General features: G+C 45.9%; 1 protein-coding gene across 2 annotated transcripts in view; it reads right to left on the bottom strand.

Moving 5' to 3' along the window:
* RYR3 (ryanodine receptor 3) overlaps nucleotides 1-19,209 on the bottom strand; it is a 563,985-nt gene that overhangs the window by 200,551 nt on the left and 344,225 nt on the right. For both annotated transcript variants that reach the window (XM_029237020.1, XM_029237021.1), the window contains exons 23-30: nucleotides 18,319-18,402; nucleotides 16,526-16,685; nucleotides 14,652-14,799; nucleotides 13,569-13,774; nucleotides 12,800-12,974; nucleotides 3,435-3,643; nucleotides 1,596-1,771; nucleotides 660-696 (exon numbers count right to left, since the gene is read on the bottom strand). In XM_029237020.1, coding sequence (XP_029092853.1) covers nucleotides 660-696; nucleotides 1,596-1,771; nucleotides 3,435-3,643; nucleotides 12,800-12,974; nucleotides 13,569-13,774; nucleotides 14,652-14,799; nucleotides 16,526-16,685; nucleotides 18,319-18,402 — 1,195 coding nt within the window. The remainder of the gene's footprint in view (nucleotides 1-659; nucleotides 697-1,595; nucleotides 1,772-3,434; nucleotides 3,644-12,799; nucleotides 12,975-13,568; nucleotides 13,775-14,651; nucleotides 14,800-16,525; nucleotides 16,686-18,318; nucleotides 18,403-19,209) is intronic.

The following is a 19,209-nucleotide window of genomic DNA, read 5'->3' as shown; positions in this document are numbered from 1 at the left end:
TGCAGGATAACTTTATAGAAGGGGTGACATGCATTTCTTCCAAAGGAATTTGTGTGTGTGTGTGTGTGTGTGTGTGTGTGTGTGTGTGTGTGTGTGTTTTGGTCAGGTGCTAAAGAATGATGAGAGAAAGAAAGAAATTAAAAAGCATTGCTTTCTGACCACTGTCTAACTTGAAGAAAAAGAACCCAAAGCAGCCTCCATCTTCTGGGCTGGCTCCCTGCTCCTTTTTCTCATTTGACTGCTTTCAACATTATTCTTGGCACTGCTCAGAGAGATGGGAGAATTGATTCATAGAAGTTTACATAAAAGAGCAAACAAAAGGATTACATTAAGAGTCCCCCCCTTTCTCCCCCAACTGATGTTCATTTCAATCAGAAAGGCAGTGCTGGGTCCCTGGTGGCAAATAGGCACCAATTACACAATGATGCCCAATTAGATACTCCAGGTAGAGTTCTGTTTTGCACTGAATAACGGCTTCTCTTTCCCCCACTTGAGAAATGCCATAGATATGTTCTGGAAGCATCAAGAAGGATATTAAAAGACAGAGTAATTGGCAATTAAAGAGGATCTCTAGACAGATCTTTGCTGTAGAGGGGCCATATTACCAGGCACAGCAAAGAATCAAATAATTAAAACCATAATTGAGCACATTTACTTACTGTTGTTGTATGAGAGAGTATTTCTTGCATCTGTTTCCTGGGGGGAAGAAATCCATGTTTTAGTTCTTCAGGTCTACAGAGAAGCCCACAAGTCTGACAGGCAACTGATCTACCTTTAATGATGAAAGCAAGTTTAAGAAGCTGGCTCTTTCCTATACACGAGTGACCCTGACTGGTCTTGGGACTTGTTCATTTGCAACCTGATACCACCAGGCAGGGCTGTGCCTTCCAACTCTTGTCTCTCGGCCCAGGTGTAAGTTAGAGCTAGGGGGAGGTTGGGAGATGCTAATAATGTAGGCAGGGATACCTTGGAACACATTATCCTGTCCTCTTAAGCAGCTTTGCTTGTTTAAAGCTCGGTAGATAGTAAAACTCTAGAGGAAACGCGGACCAGATATACATCAACAATAAAAAATAGACATTAAAGGGAAGAAAGATAGCAAGGAATATATTCCCTAGCAGGAAGCAGGAAGTCACATTACTCAGGAGTCACACAGCTGCTGGGTTGGACACTGGCCACAGTTATGCAAAGAAGGCAGTATTTGCCTACAGAAGCTTCTAATTTCACACAAAGGCAACCACAATTGCACCCTCTCATGCACTTACATTCTTTTTACTCCAAAAACATACAAATTATAGGTTGCAAGGAGGCTAGGGACTCAGACAGCTTGGGAAGAACAGAAACTTGTTCACTGGATGTGACCCAGTTAAGCTTGATTGGTCCCCTAATTATACACCGCACACACACACATGTGCACGGGCATGCACTTGTGTGCACACCCATCCTCATTTCTTCCTGACTGAAAGCAGAGGGAACCCTACTCACAGAGGAGTCCTGTGAGTTGTGCCGAGGTAGAGTGAGAAGAAAACAGACAGAAAGCCGACTTTGCAACAGACAGGGTGAGCACCTCTGAGAGCTGGAGGCTCCTCCCTCACCTTTTCTGGAAAGCATCACTGTCCAGACATGGGCTGTGACTGAAGGAGGAGTGGCACTCCACCGGCACGCTCAGGCGGCAGTAGATCATGGTGGCATTGCCGTTCTGCGTGCCGAACGTCTTGTGGATCACCTTGAGGCATGGAGGGCTGTCCATGGTGCCATCGGTCCTCACCACCTGGAAATGCCATGGTCCTCACCTGACACAGCCTGACTCTGACCCACCCCTCCTCCCCTCACTGACTACTTACGTCAAGGCTTTATGAGAACTACAAAGGGTGTCCTGAGTGATAACAAACCATTACACTCATCCTTACGTGGACCGTGCCCTATAAAATATCACACAGATCTGCCTCTGGCTGGGGAAATGAGGGATCTAAATTAGGGATCTAAAAATGCTCACTGGGCTTTCTGCAAGGTCAAGGATGCCAGGCAGGGGGGTAATGCAGTGTTGGATTTGCCGATGCTGACCTTTTAGGAAGGTGACAAGTGGCTAAAGGAGAAAATCTTTCCAGAGGTTTCCCCTGTCAGTGGGCATGAGAACATCTAAGGGAGAAGGCACCAGAAAGCCCAAAGCTCAAGAACAGACATCAGAGTTTCCTTGGGGGGCACTGTCTCCCACCCAGCGCCTTTCCCACCTTTACCACAGTTACAGCCTGAGCGCAGAAGCTCCTGGAGACTCCTCTACATACTGAGGAAATTCCCAGCTCCAGGGCACAAGCACTGCAGGGGATGCACTGGAGGATGAGAGATCAAAACTGGATTTTTGAAGTGTGTGTGTGTGTGTGTGTGTGTGTGTGTGTGTGTGTGTGTGTGTGTGTGTGTGTGAGGGGTGAGGGGGGGTGGGAGGGAAGAGCAGAGGAAGTAAACAGACTTACAATAATAATTTTGTTACGATCTGAGCACTTCTCCCTGCATTCTAGACAATAGTTCCTATCCCGTGGTCCATGAGTACGCTTACATATTTTTGTGTGGTTTGTATATTTTGCTAAGTGGAGGGTCTCTAGATTCTATCAGTTTGTCAAAGGGGTTCATGACCTCCAAAAAGATTTCTAAAGTAATGGCCAGGTAGGAATCAGAGAAATTAAAGTCTTTACTATTTAAGACCGTGGGGAAAAGCGGAGGATGAAGAATTGATACTTTGCTGAATTCAAACTGGGCGGGGAGTGAAGGGGACTTACAGTCTGGGGGAATCAAGCCATTGAATCTAACGCTTCGGTGGAGCTGACTTGTCTGACATCCCATCAGCCCCCCGTCCCACCCCTACGCCATGAAAAAACCATGGTGGGGCTGGGCGATACAGAGGCAAGCAGATGTAGAACCAGAATCCACATCAGTCTCCTTACAATATTTGGCTTCTCCGCCTCTCCGCTCCCCCGACAAGGTGGGAGTATCATCAACTACTACACCTCCACTTAAAAACCCGGAGACGGTTCTGCAGGAATTGAACAAAGCCTAAAAGACATCAAGTTATGAGCAGAGGAGAACCATGTTTGGAACACATGATCCTGAGCGCAGGTACTGAACTTTTTTAGGAAAACAACATTTAAGGTCTCTGGATACTGTATTGCTATAATACCGGTACAGGAATGTCTGGAGAAAACATTGTGGCCCAAAGGTTTGGGGATGGATCTGCAAGGTGTTTACCACTTGTAAGATGCCACTCAGCTGCCCCAACTAAGGAACCTGCAACGACAGCTCTGAGGGCCAGCGAGGTGGCCGGGGTAGGGGCAGCCAGGGCGTGGACTTAGGCAAGCACCACCTGGGGACGGAAGCATCAGTGGGAGTTCAGGGCCTTGGTCCCCCCGGCCTGCCAGGGTCCCCGCAACGTGCAGCATTACCTCTATCTGTGGATGATCCTTGGGCACATTGACAAATGTTGGGAGGCGCTTGCTGAACCACATGGCCACGTCACGGTTCATGTTGACAGCAAAAGGCTCAAAGCCCTCTTGGAGGCCGCACATGGTATAAAACTTGAAGGTGCTGGCGTCCATCCCGAGATTCATGCGGCCGATCTGAGACAGGCCCAGAGAGCATATGGGCACAAAGCCTGCAGAATGGTGAGGGAGCCTGGTCAGCCCGCAGGACTGTCCTGGGAAGCTGGGAGGAAGCGGAACCTTTGCTTCCTCCCAGCAGGAAAGTCTCAGCAGGAAAGACGGAAAGACGGGACGGCATCCTTTTCTTTCTTCCTGGCACATAAACTCAACAACAGGAAGTCACATGGAGTTTACGGCTGCCCTTGGTATATGGGAAAGAAAAGTGAGTCTGGTTCAAAATGATTTGTTGAAAAGAAAATCATCTAGGTAAAATTCTTCTTAAGACATAAATAAATATCAGCTGGAAAAGTAAAACCAATAAGAGAAAAAGTGAAATTCTTTATCCATGCCTTAGCTAAAATTGTTAGGCCCTGGGTAATTTTATTTTATTTTATTTATCTCTGGAGATATATATATATATATATATATATTTTTGAGGTACAGTTGATTTCCAATATATTAGTTTCAGGTGTACAACATAGTGATTCAATATTTTAATTGACTGTACTCTATTTAAGGTTATTACAAAACAATGGCTATATTTCCCTGTGCTGTACAATAATATATCCTCGTTGCTTATCTCTTTGAAACATAGTAGTTTGTGTCTCTTTTTTTTTTTTTTTATTTTTGCTGTACGCGGGCCTCTCACTGTTGTGGCCTCTCCCGTTGCGGAGCACAGGCTCCGGACGCGCAGGCTCAGCGGCCATGGCTCACGGGCCCAGCCGCTCCGCGGCATGTGGGATCTTCCCAGACCGGGGCACGAACCCGTGTCCCCTGCATCGGCAGGCGGACTCTCAACCACTGCGCCACCGGGGAAGCACTAGTTTGTGTCTCTTAATCCCATACCCCTAACTTGACCCTCCCCACTTCCTTCTCCCTATTGGTTATCACCAGTTTGTTCTCAATATCTGTGAGTCTGTTTCTGTTTTGTTATATTCCTTCAATTGTTTTATTTTTTAGATTTCACATATAAGTGATAACACAGAGTATTTGCCTTTTTCTGTCTGACTTATTCCACTAAGCATAATACTCTCTGGATCCACCCATGGTGTTGCAAATGGCAGATTTTCATTCTTTTTTATGGCTAAATAATATTCCATTGTATGTGTATGTATGTGTGTGTGTGTGTATAGACACACACCACATCGTCTTTATCCATCCATCTGTTGATGGGCACCTAGCTTGCTTCCATATCTTAGGCCCTTAGATAATTTTAAATACTGCCCCCAAACAAAACAATGCCTAAAGAATGACTTGGTGTAAACCACCCGACTTTTCTAGGTCTCAGCATCTTCTCCAGTGAAGTGAGAGGTCTGATGGCTCGTGTCATTTTGAGAGTATGCTCCTAAGAAGTTTTGCATGCTAACACAACGATTCTGCTTGTTTACAAAATACAGTTTACAAACCCCATCCTCCCAGCCTTCTGCTGTAGCCCCCTCCTAAGCAGGAAAGTGAGATTTTCAAGCAGGAGACACAGAAAACTCTGTTCGCTCTTACAGTGACTGCCTCTCCAAGCTCTCTTCTGTGTCCTCATCATATTATAACACTGCCAGGCAGAACAGACCCAAGGCAGCAGTTCAGATTATTTGGTGTTCTTGTTTGTAGGCTATTTATGAATCATAATTGTGGACCAACAAATCAGCAGCACTGGGAAAGCACTAATTATCCCAGATCTGGGAAGATGTGCGGCAGGCAGCCAGAGGGCAGCTGAGGCTGCCAGGAGAGCTCAGAAAAGGAGGAAGGGCTCGGAGGCTGGTGGCTAAAGCAGGGCTTGGAGTCCCTACAAGGAAAACCGTGTCACTCCTAGGATGGCGGTGCTTATTTAAGGGGACGTTTAAAGGTCTATTTTGAGAGAATTTATGTTCAACAGTAAGTCGCTCATAGAGACCAAAGGCAAAATGCACTCGTCCTAAAACCAGTGCTTATATACTATTATCTAAGCCACAAAGTTTCTATGTAAATAAGTCTCATAAGTGAAAGATAAATCCCTCCCAAACTGAGCTGGTTGCTTTCAGAAACTATGAACTCATTTAGGACACTATTTAATACTATTTCTGAGTAAGAGAGCTCCAGTGAATTCCTAGCAATGACGGTGACATCTGTACAAAGAGCCTCCTCCCAGGACCATCGGGGACTGGTGGTCCCACCACTCGGTAAGGCAGACGGTCTGGTCCATCAGACAAGCACAGATTCATGCACCGTCCTGAGCATTGCTATGTTTCTGGCATGGCATTCGAGACTGGGATAGATGAAACTATCCCCTTCTAGAGACAGAGATTTTTATAAATGAGGAATCTTTGGAGATCTGATTCCAGTATGGAATAAGGACTGATTGTTGGCAAAACTTCTGGGTCCCTACTGGGCCAGCGGGCTCTGCTCTATGCTATGAGAAGATGTGAAGGAAGGAAAAGAAACCATCTTGATCACCAGCAGCTTACAGAAGTGGGGATGACAAATGGAACGCACAAGAGTGAACGTTGTGTGGTAAGACATGCGCACCTGCAAGAGAGTACTTTGGTTTTCAACCTGGAAAAGTACCACTACAGTAGTTTTATGTTGGAGACCTGATTTTGAAGTGTTCCATCCGTGATGTGAGCAGAGATAGGACATCTTAAGAAAGTCTCTCTTGGATGTGGAGAAAAGGCAACCCTCTTACACTGCTGGTGGGAATGTAAGTTGGTGCAGCCACTATGGAGAACAGTATGGAGGCTCCTCAAAAAACTAAAAATAGAGCTACTGTATGATCCAGCAATTCCATGCCTGGGCATATATCCAGAGAAAACCATAATTCAAAAGGATACATGCACCCCAATGTTCACTGCAGCACTATTTACAACAGCCAACACATGGAAACAACCTAGATGTCCATCGACGGATGAATGGATAAAGAAGATGTGATACATATATACAATGGAATATTACTCAGCCATAAAAAAGAATGAAATAATGCCATTTGCAGCAAAACGGATGGACCTAGAGATTATAATAGGGAGTGAAGTCAGACAGAGAAAGACAAATACCATATGATATCACTTATATGTGGAATCTAAAATACGACATAAATGAACTTATTTAGGAAACAGAAACAGACTCACAGACATAGAGAACAGACTTGTTGCTTCCAAGGGGTAGGGGTGGGGGAGGGCTATTTGGGTGTTTGGGATCAGCAGATGCAAACCATTATATATAGAATGGATAAACATTCAGGGAACTATATTTGATATCCTGTGATAAAGCATAATGGAAAAGAATATGAAAAAGAATGTATATATCACTTTGCTGTACAGGAGAAATTAACACAACATTGTAAATCAATTATACTTCAATAAAATCAATAAAAAAAGGAAAGTCCCTCTTCCCCTTTCTTCTCCAATAACTTGAATGATGGGATAAGTAAGCAGCAGATTCAAAAACAATGAGGACTTCTGAATAACCCAGATCATATCAATGACTTCCTAGTTATAGACCCCCTGACAATGCAAGATGCATGCAGAAAGGAAGAAAGGTCATATCTGCATGAGGTCTTTTTTCTAAGGAACTTGGGCTCCTCATTGTTCCTAAGCCATCAGCAGAGGGGACAGTACTTTGCTGAAGATAAATCTGAAGGTTTGAGGAGCTAACAGACTTGACCAAGGTTGTAAGAAGGGCAAGTGACAAAATGGGAAAAGATCCCACACCCTCTGACTCACAGAGCAGCTGACAGTCAGTGTGCAAGAGAGGGGGTGAAGGTTACAGGGGATGAATTTAAACAGCAGTTATGTCCTAGGGCAGAGGGCTGTACGCATTACAGAGCAGAGCGCTGTCCCTCTGAGGCAGAAGCCATCTCTATGGGGGGAGAGCTGAACACTGACTGAAAACAGGCTCTGAAACAAAAGTCAGGGATGTCAAAGCAACAGGAGGGAGTGTCAGGGACCTCCTCGGGACTAAGTGGGCACAGAGGTGACAGCTCTGTACAGCAGCAGACGAGAAGCTAAATCCCAGGCTTGAGCCAGAAAAGAGAAACTCCAGAAAGGACCGAGAGCAAAGCTACATCTTCATGAGGCACCAGCACTTTCTCCTGGGGAAGAATACTTGAAAACTGGATATATTTAATCAGCTTCCTCCACCTGGTGGAGAGACTCTGCTCCATTTCTACAACTTCTTTACTTGAGGAGTTACAACTTCAGGTAACTTGATAACTCAGCTTGATAGACAGATAAGGGGGAACAATGATGATAAACCCTACCAGCTAATGTCTATCAAGTACTTTCTAGGTGTCAGGCCCTGGGCTCAGCACTCTACAGATTTAGCTCATTATTGTGCCCATTTTACAGATGAGGAAACCGAGACCTAGCAAGTTGATAACTTACTTGCTCAAGTTCTGTCTCTTGGTAAGTATGTGGAGCCAGCATGTGAACAAGGCTGCCCGAGAGCAGTCCAGAGCAAGCAATGGGGACTGAGGCCCAGATGACTGCTTTCTAATTCTTATCTCCAGTGACTGGCTTTGAGATGAACTCCTCCTTCACTTTTCAGATGATTTTCCTAAGTGTCGTGTAGTTGATTAGTTTGCCTCTAGATCAGGCAGCTGGAGGCCTACAACCACAAAGCACTCCAGGTCCCTTGGAGGAGAGGGGCTGCCTTCTTCAAGTGGCCACACGGCTCCCTGGAGTTGATCTGGATGGACAGATCCACTTGGTAAGGCCACCTGGCATTACTGTGAACAATGTCGTGCACACACAAGGATTTGCACTTTGCACACAACTCAATTAATCCCTAGCTTCAAATGAGACTGGAGAAGTAAGAAAACGGAAAAATAAAGGGGAAAAGCAGTACTCCGTCCCTACATGCAGCCTAGTAGAAGTAATTATGCTGACATCATTGAAGAGGTTTGAGGAGAAAATCTGCAAACGGCCTTACTTGGAACCTAGATGTGCATAGAATTCCTGTTCTAGGAAAGGTATGTCAAGAACACACGCATTTAAATCCTGCAGAGGACCCCAGGTTCTGATAAACTTTGAATCACAAGGCCTCATACGGCCTTGTGATTAGGAGGAGAGTCAGCCAGGAGGTCATCTTTTTATAATTCAGGAGCTTGGAAAGAAACCAATTATCTACACAATCCCCACCATGGATCCATTTTTAGTCCATTTCAAGCTGAAGAAAGACATGAGAGCAAATCATTCCCAGTAATGGAAAGACTCAGATCTTGGGGAGAGGTGGTTAAATGACTGCCCAGACCAACCATCCCTGGGCTGTTAATGAGAGTCTTAATCCAGCAGCTCATGTTTTACCCATTAATTTTAATTTTCTAAGCCTCAAAAAGATGCTGTTTGGGGACAGCACTGAGATGGTCACAAGCCTTGTAGAAAACACAGGAAACAAGAGGCCACGTTCCCCTGCCATAGCACCCATCCGGGGAGAGAATTACAGGGGAAGCTTGGGTACCAGTGTGTCTGTGCGCACATGGTGGCGACACTGCCCGCAAGGAAGTTTCATCTGCTGCCTACGGAAGAGCTGCCAGCAGAGCTGGGGGATCTGTTAAACCCTGACAGGCCAGTGGCAGGAAGAGCCTGGGAGGCTGCCCCTGCAGACGCTGAAGCTGGAGCGAGGCAGGAGGTGCCCCAGGAGAGTGCCTGGTACAGGCAGAACAGGAAACCAGCACTGAAGCCTCTTCCAGACAGCATGTTCTGAGGTCTGGGACCATGTGCAGAACTTTCTCTTCCTTTCCTTTTAATGGGATAAAAGAGAACACTAATAGCAAAGGTTTCACCGTGGAAGCTTCTGAGCTTCCAGATGCCTTCTGGTGATAACACTGTGAGCTGTGATGGTCCAGGCCAGGGAACAATGATTAGGAAAATTCTGATGAGGCCGATAAGAGTAGATCATCTATGATACAGGAGAGGATGGAGATGACAACTTATAAATAACCCAGAGGAAAAAAACCAGCCACGAATTGTAGTGCCTGCCCCCATTCCTTCCCCCAAAGGACTAAAAACTTCGCACAGCACAACTCCCTCTGGGGTAAATGGCCTGCATCAAGGCTGGGGTGCTGGTGACCAGAACACAAACATATAGGGGATTTTGCTTGATATGGGGCTATAATGCACAAAATGTTTTATTTTCGACAGATGCTTTTCCTAACAGCTCAAGGCAAGAAGTGCTGCCTCTTTCCACTTTATGCAGAGAATAGAGAGATGCTATATGGTGATTCTAGGCCTCCGGGTTATTGTCATCAAAGAAAAGCATGCAGACTCCCTTTCAACTGCCCTTCCTCTGACTCCTGAGCCATCACAGAACTGAAAGAGCCTCCCAGTTATCTTGTCTCTGTGTGATTAAAGTGCGATACAATACTACGGTACAGTGTGTTAACACAGTACAGCACAATTCTATTATAAAACAGACTGCTAATAATAGACTCAGTTATTCTGAAGGTTAAATCATGTCTCTGTACACAAAAGGTCTACGAGGCATCTCTTTCATTACAGCACAGCTGATCTCTAAAAACAGAGTTCTCCTAAAACATCCCTCTTCTTTATAGTATTCTTCTGCACAAACCCTAGGACAGCTCCCCATGTCATAGAGACTGGAGTCCAAGGATGCTGGGCCCAGATTAGACAGTAAATAAAGTTTTTTGAATAAAAAGACCAAGTCTTGATGTTTGAGGCTATAATCTGCACCTTCTTGTTCTTTCCACCTTCACCTTCTGTAAATTCCATCCACAAATCTTCCAAAATGTATCATCACTCTTTCCTGCCGTTTCCTGATTCCACACTATTACTCGACTCACATCCCCTTAGAAGAAGACCCTTCTCCTCAGAGGTAGACAGCTCATATTTTTTACTTAACCTTCAGTTCCAACCCCATTCTTATAGAATTTTCATCCTGCATTGGTCATTTGCCATTTTTAGCCCACCGCTTCGCATTGGTAGTTACCTTTCCGTATTTTCATCTGATTTATTTTTCTAACTAGAAAATGAACTCCTTAATTTTGCTACTATTTACAGTTGTGTGTACTTTAGACCACTGCTTTTCATACCTTAAAGTGCGTAGGGACCACCGGACTGTCTTGTCTGAATGCAGTTTCTGAATCAGTAGGACAGGCATGGGGTCTGAGAGTCTGCATTTATAACAACTGGACCACACTTTGAGTAGCAAGGCTTTAGACTTTACAGAATTCTTAGAACTCTGCACATAGACAAGAGTCTTGTCTCCTCCTTAGGTTGAGCCAAAGTCTCATAGGCAAGTAACCTCCCCGAATCCACACTCAGGGGAGCCATAACAAGGTCTCTGGTCTTTGGACTCTTCCTGCTCTAGGGAGCTACGCTCCTTGGGGATGAATCTGAATCTTCTAATTCTTCATTTTCCTCCAGTCTCATGAAGAGAGCACTGCCTGTGATGGGTACTTGGTAAATATCTGTTTCCAAAGAGCAGTGCCAGAGGATACTCTTCTCCACTGCCCTCATGCCCACCGACATGATTTCCCCCTCTTTGCCTCTGAACCAGTGCATAAACCATTCTTTCTGCTGGCAACATCTTTCCCAGTTGTTTCCAAAAACATATTTTTCAAAACTTTGATTTTAAACCTTTTTAGAAGGCATTAAAATATGACCCCATCTGGCTTCAGTCACCCTGTCTTTCTAGGAAAATACGTTGACTTGCAACATTTCTATTACCCCAAATATGTGGCTCTTAGAAAAATCTTTAAAGCTCTTTTAAGGTACAGTTGGATATCCATGTTGCAGATAATAGATGTCTGCAAAAAGTGTGAAAGTGATTTGTAAAGCTAAAACACATTGTAAATACATAATATTTTATATGTATTAAAAATACATACCCATAGAGTCCTCCTGCCGATGCAGGGGATACGGGTTCGTGCCCCGGTCCGGGAAGATCCCGCATGCCGCGGAGCGGCTGGGCCCGTGAGCCATGGCCGCTGAGCCTGCGTGTCCGGAGCCTGTGCTCCGCAACGGGAGAGGCCACAACAGTGAGAGGCCCGCGTACCGCAAAAACCCCCCCAAGAAACATACTCATGTATTTCTGCTGCTCTTGCCTGTGCAGTTTTATCTTTTTTAACGTTCAGGGTGGGGAGGGAGGACTGTTTCTTTTTGTAAAGTCTCAGAAATTTAAAGCTACCAGGAACCCTAATCATTTACAGAGGGGGAAACAAGGTAAAAAGACATTAAATAAAGTCAACCCGAGATGTCACAGGTGGGAAGGGCAGAGGCAGGACAGGAAGCCAGGCCTCCTGACCCAGAGCAGCCTCTTTTCCTCTCGACCTCCCTGCCTCCTTCTCGTCTGTACTGAAGCAGCAGACAATGGCAAAGCACCAAGCACAGGGGTGTGACCACAGCTGGTATTAAGTCACTGCCATAGAATTTTACAACTGAGAAGGATGTTGGCACTTATGCAGTCTATCATCCTGTTTTCTGGTACAGATGTAGGAGGCAAAGCCCAGAGAAGTCAAGCCAAGCCTGTCTGGGAGCCACACAGTTTGTTAGGAGCGAGTCAGCTAACTCACAGTCCAGTACTCCCTTCTCCTGGTGCCAACAGCCTCGGTACATAACGTAGCTCTGTCGATGGGAAATAAGAAGCGCCCATCGCTCCTCTGTGTAGCCGGAAGCACTGCCCTGACTGCAGTCTATTCACGGCCATTAACAAGTGCAAGTGTGCTTGGGTTTCATAGCATGCTTGACTTTCAAAATAAATTCTGTTTCAGTCAAGGGAACAGCTAAGTCAAACTTCTGTGTTTCAGTGATTCTCATCAAAGCATCAAGTTCAATTACACAGACATTCAGATTGACAATTCAATTCAGAATATGAGGATAATTCTTTAACTCACCAACTTTTCTCTCCTGCCAGGGATATCAGTCCACATGCAATTAGCATTTCCTTTGTGATACCGGGAAACGTGAGGTACCTTAACATGCCAAGGCACAGGGCAGGGGATTAGAGGAGAGCCCCTTGGTCAGCCTCTCGGCAAGTTTAGAGTTACACTGCACACATCAACTATCACATAATATTATTTGTCTTGATCCTTCAAAAATGATAGTATAAGATCTCATCTTCACCACCAGGGTTTCAAATCTGCAAAGGTCAGTGTGTCCTAAGTGAGGAGGTAGAAGATCTCACCCTGCTCCCTAGATTTCCTTTCATCTCGTAGAGGTGGAAGAGGGGAAGGCTGGTGGATTTACCATTGTCAATCTCGTAGTCAGCGAAGGCAAGCTCAGAGCCTTTGTTGGTGATCAGCAACTCCCCATTCAGCGTGAAGATCATTGAAGCATCATCCAGGTTAATCATACATCCAACCACATCTCCTGGCTGCCAGGTCCGTCCAAAATACCCACTCCCTTGATGCCAACGCTGGCCCTAGAAAACAAGAGCGAGGGCTTAGAGAAATGGAGGTCCTAGCCTAGAGGGCCCTGTACTACTGGAGAAATGACCCCATGAATAATTTCTCCTAATGGGCAGTGGTACCTGGTTTCTACAAGGCACTTCCCTTTCTACCAAGGACAACTCACAGGGAGAAGTGGTCTATCTACAGATGAATGAAACCAAGATATACAAGGCTCATCAGAAAAGGTGGCCTGAGTCTCCCAATACCTAGTCAGCTACGAAAACAAGCCGAACTCCCTCTAAGACAAAGGGGTAAGATTTTCCCTCATACTGGCTGCACTGTGTTCTGTGAGCCTCCCCTGGAGAGGGGAACATGGGCTCACAGGCAAGGCAGATACGGAGGTGACTATGGAAAGGACGAGAGTGTGCAGCCCGCCCCTTCTCCAGAGGAAAGAGTGAAGGGACAAACACTAAGTGCTGATCATTCTATGGTCTCAATTAGCCAGTGCGGTGGCTCCTCCCTCTTGAAGCCCGAGATCCAGATACTCAGCACTTTTCACTTCTGGGGAAATATCTGAAGCAGAAAAACCCGGACTGAGGACATGCGGACACACCAGCCAGACTCACCCTGCTGCCTTCAAACACAAAGGCTTGGTCATCGGCCCCCAGCTCAACGTCAGGCCGACAGCCTGGCCTGGCCCAGCCGACACGCATGTCTCCTCCGGTCACTACCTCAAACTCAAAATACCACTTTCCAGATCTCACTGCATAAGAGCGCTCTACCCGGAAAAAGCGGATCTTGTCTATGCTGACTTTCTCCACAGCTGGGTCGGCTATCGAGAAGAAAAGGGAGTAGAGGGTGCAGGAGGGAGAGAGAGAACATAGGTTTAATATTTAGGGAGCATGCCTCAAAAGACTTTCAACAACAAAGGCTGATGACAGATCTCCTACTAGCCAATACAGCATTCTGTTCATAATGTAATCACCACTGTCATCATTGTATCCTAATAACAATACAAGCCACCGTTCAGTGAGTGACTGCTTTGCCGTAGAAACTAAATCTCGGTTCTTCCTCACAATAATCCTACAAATTCAGTATTACTGTCTTCCTCTTACCGATGAAGAAATTGAGGCTCAGAGAGCTTCACCTGTTCAAGGTCTTAGACCCCATAAACCAAGGAGAGCAAAGATTTGAACCCAGGTCTTCCTTCCTCCAAATCCATCCCCTTAACCAGGTTTTACTGTCCCACTAGCCTATGGTATCCCCTGGGGTATGAGATGGCAGTGACATGTTAAATAACCATAAGCTGGTGATTTGAATCAGTGCTAGAATTCAATTTAGAGATGACATTACCTGGCCCCAAAGTAAGCTGCTATTCACATGTTTGGAAAACAAGAGAAATAAAGGTAACTTGGTTTTGTGACCGAATATCCTGAAAAGCTCGGCTATGCTGGAGGATAACTTACTCCCTGTGGGATTATGTCATAGACGTGCTCGTTACAGAAACATCTGTCAATGCGACACTGCTTTATTATCAACATGGCCCCTCCTCCCTCCCCCCACTTCTAAAATACACCATTGAGTTTAGCACTCTTTAGCACCACCAGCATTTCTAATAGTGCAAGTCAGACCTGTTGAAAGTTAGCATTCTGCCAGAAGAAGACCTGTTTAGTAAACTGGGGCCAGAGGGAACAATCTCCGCTGATTACCTAGTTCTTGGTCTGATGGCTCAATGTTATAGCCATAGCCAACAAAAGTTCGAACAGCTTCACGAAGGCTATCCCTATTTGACTTCTTGGTACGCTCATCCAATAATGCATATGGCACCAGACGGGGATTTCTTTTGTTCTTTAAATCCTATGTGAAGCCAGAGAAAAGAGATGCTGAGAAAATGCATTATCATCTTTACAAAGAGCTTGTCCCACTCACATACTCCCAGCAACAGTCCTGGTTTCCTCGGGTGAGTCTGCTAGCTCTTCTCCCAGTGCCTTGATATTTACCAATGTACATATTTGCTGCTTCAAGATTAAATGAGTATAAATGGAAAATTTGTACTAACATTCAAAACTAGCAGTAAAAAACCCATTTCAATAATGCCAGCCTGTGAATAAAATGAAGTGTCATGAAATTGGTTAGAAACCTCCACTCCCAAGGCAAGGCAGATGGGGGTTTGCGTAACTATTCCCTTACGAAAGAGCATGCCATGATTCAAACAGTTATGGCCTCCTCACAACAGATTCTTTTTTTAAATTTATTTTAAAAATTTATCTATTTTTGGCTGCATTGGGTCTTTGTTGCTGTGCGCAGGCTTTCTCTAGTTGCAGTGAGGGGGGCTACTCTTCGTTGTGGTGCGTGGGCTTCTCATTGCGGTGGCTTCTCTTGTTGTGGAGCACGGGCTCTAGGCATGTGGGCTTCAGTAGTTGTGGCACGTGGGCTCAGTAGCTGTGGCTTGCAGGCTCTAGAGCGCAGGCTTGGTAGTTGTGGCACACGGGCTTAGTTGCTCTGCGGCATGTGGGATCTTCCCAGACCAGGGCTCGAACCTGTTTCGCCTGCATTGGCAGGCGGATTCTTAACTACTGAGCCACCAGGGAAGTCCCAACAGTTCTTAATAGACATCTCTGCTCACAGAGAAACATCTGAAAAGGTGGCAGAGCCACAGTGGGGCCATTTCATTGTAGTAGGCACATATTTGTATTACAGTCCTCCTCGGTTCCTTAATGGGGTCTAAGAAGACAATAATGACAACAGCAGTGACAAGTCATCATAACCTAACATGCTGTTTTGAACCCCCAACTCCCTTCCCTGCCACAGTTTCCACAGTTGTGGTCTTCTTGGTTCCAGACGCCTGCAGGTTTGGAGGCTCAGGAATGAATGAACACGTGTGCACACAGCTATCCTTGAACTTCCCTGATACTGAGCCCGGTACTTACTGAGATGAGGGGGGCATTTCAGAGTGAGAGGTGTACCAGATGGTTTGGGCCGAACCCTGGTTCTAAACTCCACTTAATTCCTTGCTGGGCTCTCAGGCTGCCTCTGGATAAACTAAGAACCCTGCCCAAGAATCTTGGCCCTGTGGACTGAAGTAAGGGGGCACAGGCTTCTTGGTGGGCTAGTCTGCCTCTCTCCTGGGCTAGCTTCCCCTTCAGTGGTAGATACTTGGGACCATCCCAGAAATACTGCTGAGCTGTGACATTGATTTATGCGAGCCTTACCTTGGCCTTGGAGAGTGCACGAAAAGCTCAGCACTCCATGAGGCAAGCAACAAGACGGGGAATGAGAGAAGATGCGGCCAGTGGCCATATACACAGGGCAACATATCACAAGTGAACCAGACCAACAAAGGAAAGGTAAGTCTATCCATTGCTGAAAAACTGGAATTATGCCTGGAGTTAACATCAATGTGACCATTACAAATTCCATCCAGCCCCATGATTCTATAAATAATGAATGTGCTGAGGCATGAGGAACAGAGTGCAAGGGCAACCTCCACTTTCCAATCTAATACCCACCAAAGCAAAATGGCATTTTAATGCATGATCACATCTCCTGGCTTCTCCAGCAGGCCTGACCCAGCACTTCTCACCTGTTGAATGCCATAGGTCCATCCTTGTCTTATTCTGTCTTTTGCCCAAACATTGTGTGCATTTTCTGCAAGCTTATCCACTAACATTTCTTGAGGAGGTAACAGCTTCACATCAGACAAATCCAAAGGGGCTGGCTTATAGCCATTGGACATCATGTAGCTACAAGTAAATGGAAAATATATATTTTGAACAGAACTGTACGGCTCCCCCATTCCAGATTTCAGACCAATAGCACAGGGTCAGAACACTAGGAAAATAAGGCTACAGTCACAGATTCTATCTTTGGCAGAATGGACAGCTCAGCTCTATCTCAAGTCTTTAGAAGAAGACCCTCATCCACCATCCTTTTTGCCAATGCATGTCACAGCTTAAGGCGACTGCTGGAGAAAGTGGATGGTCTGTGCAAATCCACCCTTATTCCTAAGAAAACTACTCTGCCCTACAAACGATGGGCACATTCAGTGTAACGTAACATCACCCGGAGCTCCTTGGTCTCGCTTCAAAAGCACAAAAGCTTATGACCACATTGGCATGGACAGGACCTTAAGCCAAACGGTTTCTTCCAAATCAGCAAAGAACGATCACTCAGTCTTGGAAAACTAAACCTTCATTTTGAGAAGTTTAAAAAATCATAACATTAGAGAGTTTGTGAGCTTGAATGATCTTCATGGTTTGCTGTCCAGTCCAGGAGTCACAAATGTCTGTAATTCGACAGATAATTTGATAGATAACGTGAAGACGGGAAAAGCTCAGCGTGAGTCCAGGTAGACACGTCGTGTGAGTGGAGAGGAGCAGGGCCCTGTGTGGAGTGACTCACAGGAGAGTAACTGACCACAGTCATGTGGGAATGTGAGTCCAGAGGCATCCAGGGCCCCAAGGCCACAGACTGCCCAGATCAGGGCCAGAGCCCAAATGTGATGACCTGCAGACCAGTGCTACTCGACCCAAGAACCTGTGAGCAGCGCGAGATACAAGGTCGACTGTAGGCATGATATTGCCCCTCATCCACCTTCTAGGGATGCCTGACTTTGGGCAGAGTCAACATGTGTTGTTTGCTGAGCACCGCCCCCAGCCACCTCTCAGCTGCTGCCTCTCAGATGAGCTGCTCTTGGCACCAGGAGCTGCCTCTGAGAGTGGAGCTTGGCAGCTTGGGAGTTTCACAGGGAGGAAGGGGAAGATAAGCATTTGATTAAGAGCTGGCACTGCCTTGGCTCATAAGTCATTACGACACCTGGGTGTGAATGCGTGCGCACCCGAGGCTGGCACATGTGCGGGTGAGCAAGGGAGCCAGGGGATGCGCCGGTGGGCTCGCATCTGAATGTGTGAGAACACATGGCTCGGTGAATGCACGGACGAGAGGGAGAGGACACATGCAGATTTAGGGGCCAAATTAAATCTTGGCAGTGACACACATTTCCACAAGGGACTTGCAAGTTTGGCCCAGTGACAGAGGACTGAATCTTTGCTGTGGCTACCGACGATCTTCAAGCTCCCGTGCCAACTGCTATTCTTATAGGCCAACACAGCGTATCCATCTGAGTGCCACATCTGGCTCAAAACTAACCATAGTAGATAGCAGTATAGGTCCAGGCAGAAGCACTGAAAATACTCTACTTCAGCCGGCTTCCGTCTGGGGGTTTCAGGGCAGTCTAGGCACCTGGTGGAGACATCCTGAACTGGTGCTAGAAGTATCTGGGGCCATCACCCGCCTCTGTGTGTGGGCCTCCTGTCCTCCCAGTTTAAAAATTCAGACTGAAGCATTAAAGTCTCTGACCATTAAATGATCACCTACTTTTTGGGCAACTTGACCTTCCTGAGATCCTCCTCAGCAGCTGGGTTAACGTGAGCGATGTGGCACCCCAGGGCCAGGAGGGTTCTGTGACGTAACGGAGAGAGGAAACAAGGGTCAACTGCAAGGTGAAGGACAGTGAGAACCCTAACCTGTGTCTGAAGTGATAAAAACAGACAATATTCATTCACTTAGACCAGAGTTACCGAACTTTTTCTGTAAAGGGCGAGAGAGGAGACGTTTCAGGCTTTGTGGTCCTTATGTCTCTGCTACAACTACTCATCTCTGCCATTACAGAGCGAAAACAGCCATAGAAAATACACAAAGTGATGAGCTTGGCTTTGTTACAATAAACTTTTTTACCAAAGTAAGTGGCTGGTTAGACTGGCCTGTGGACCTTAGTTTGCCAACTCGTGATTTAGACGGTAGCAAGAATGCAACAAAAAATTAGCTAATAGCCCCTTTGGGAGAACCCAGAGGTCAGCAAGTATTTCCCAGGTGCTCCCTGTACGAAGTGTCTTGAGCTGTGTTGGACACCATGAGGTTCCAAAGCCACAGCCTCAAGAAGGGTCAGTGTGATGGAAGACATCACATACAGGGAGCCTATGAGACAAAGCAACCTGACAGAGCATCATTATACCAGCAAGACCACAGTGTTAAAAAGTTCTGCACCAACTGTCAGACAGAGAAGTACAATGCAGAGAAGCACAGGTAAGAAGCACAAAGGGAATTCGAGAAGCGAGATATAAAATGGGGCTAAAAAAATGAAGATCTGAATCAGGGTTTAAACCACAGGTGGGATCACAGAGAAGCTAAAAGTTACTTTTAAATTGAATTTTTGTGAATTAAACCATGTTTTCCCATTCATTTTTAGAAATGCCTTATCTTTTAAAA

The sequence above is a fragment of the Monodon monoceros genome, unplaced genomic scaffold (genome assembly GCF_005190385.1).
Source record: "Monodon monoceros isolate NGI ecotype Baffin Bay Population unplaced genomic scaffold, NGI_Narwhal_1 Super_Scaffold_21, whole genome shotgun sequence".
Taxonomy (NCBI): domain Eukaryota; kingdom Metazoa; phylum Chordata; class Mammalia; order Artiodactyla; family Monodontidae; genus Monodon; species Monodon monoceros.
The sequence above is the reverse complement of the archived record's forward strand: the minus strand, read 5'-3'. Positions and strand labels throughout refer to the sequence as shown.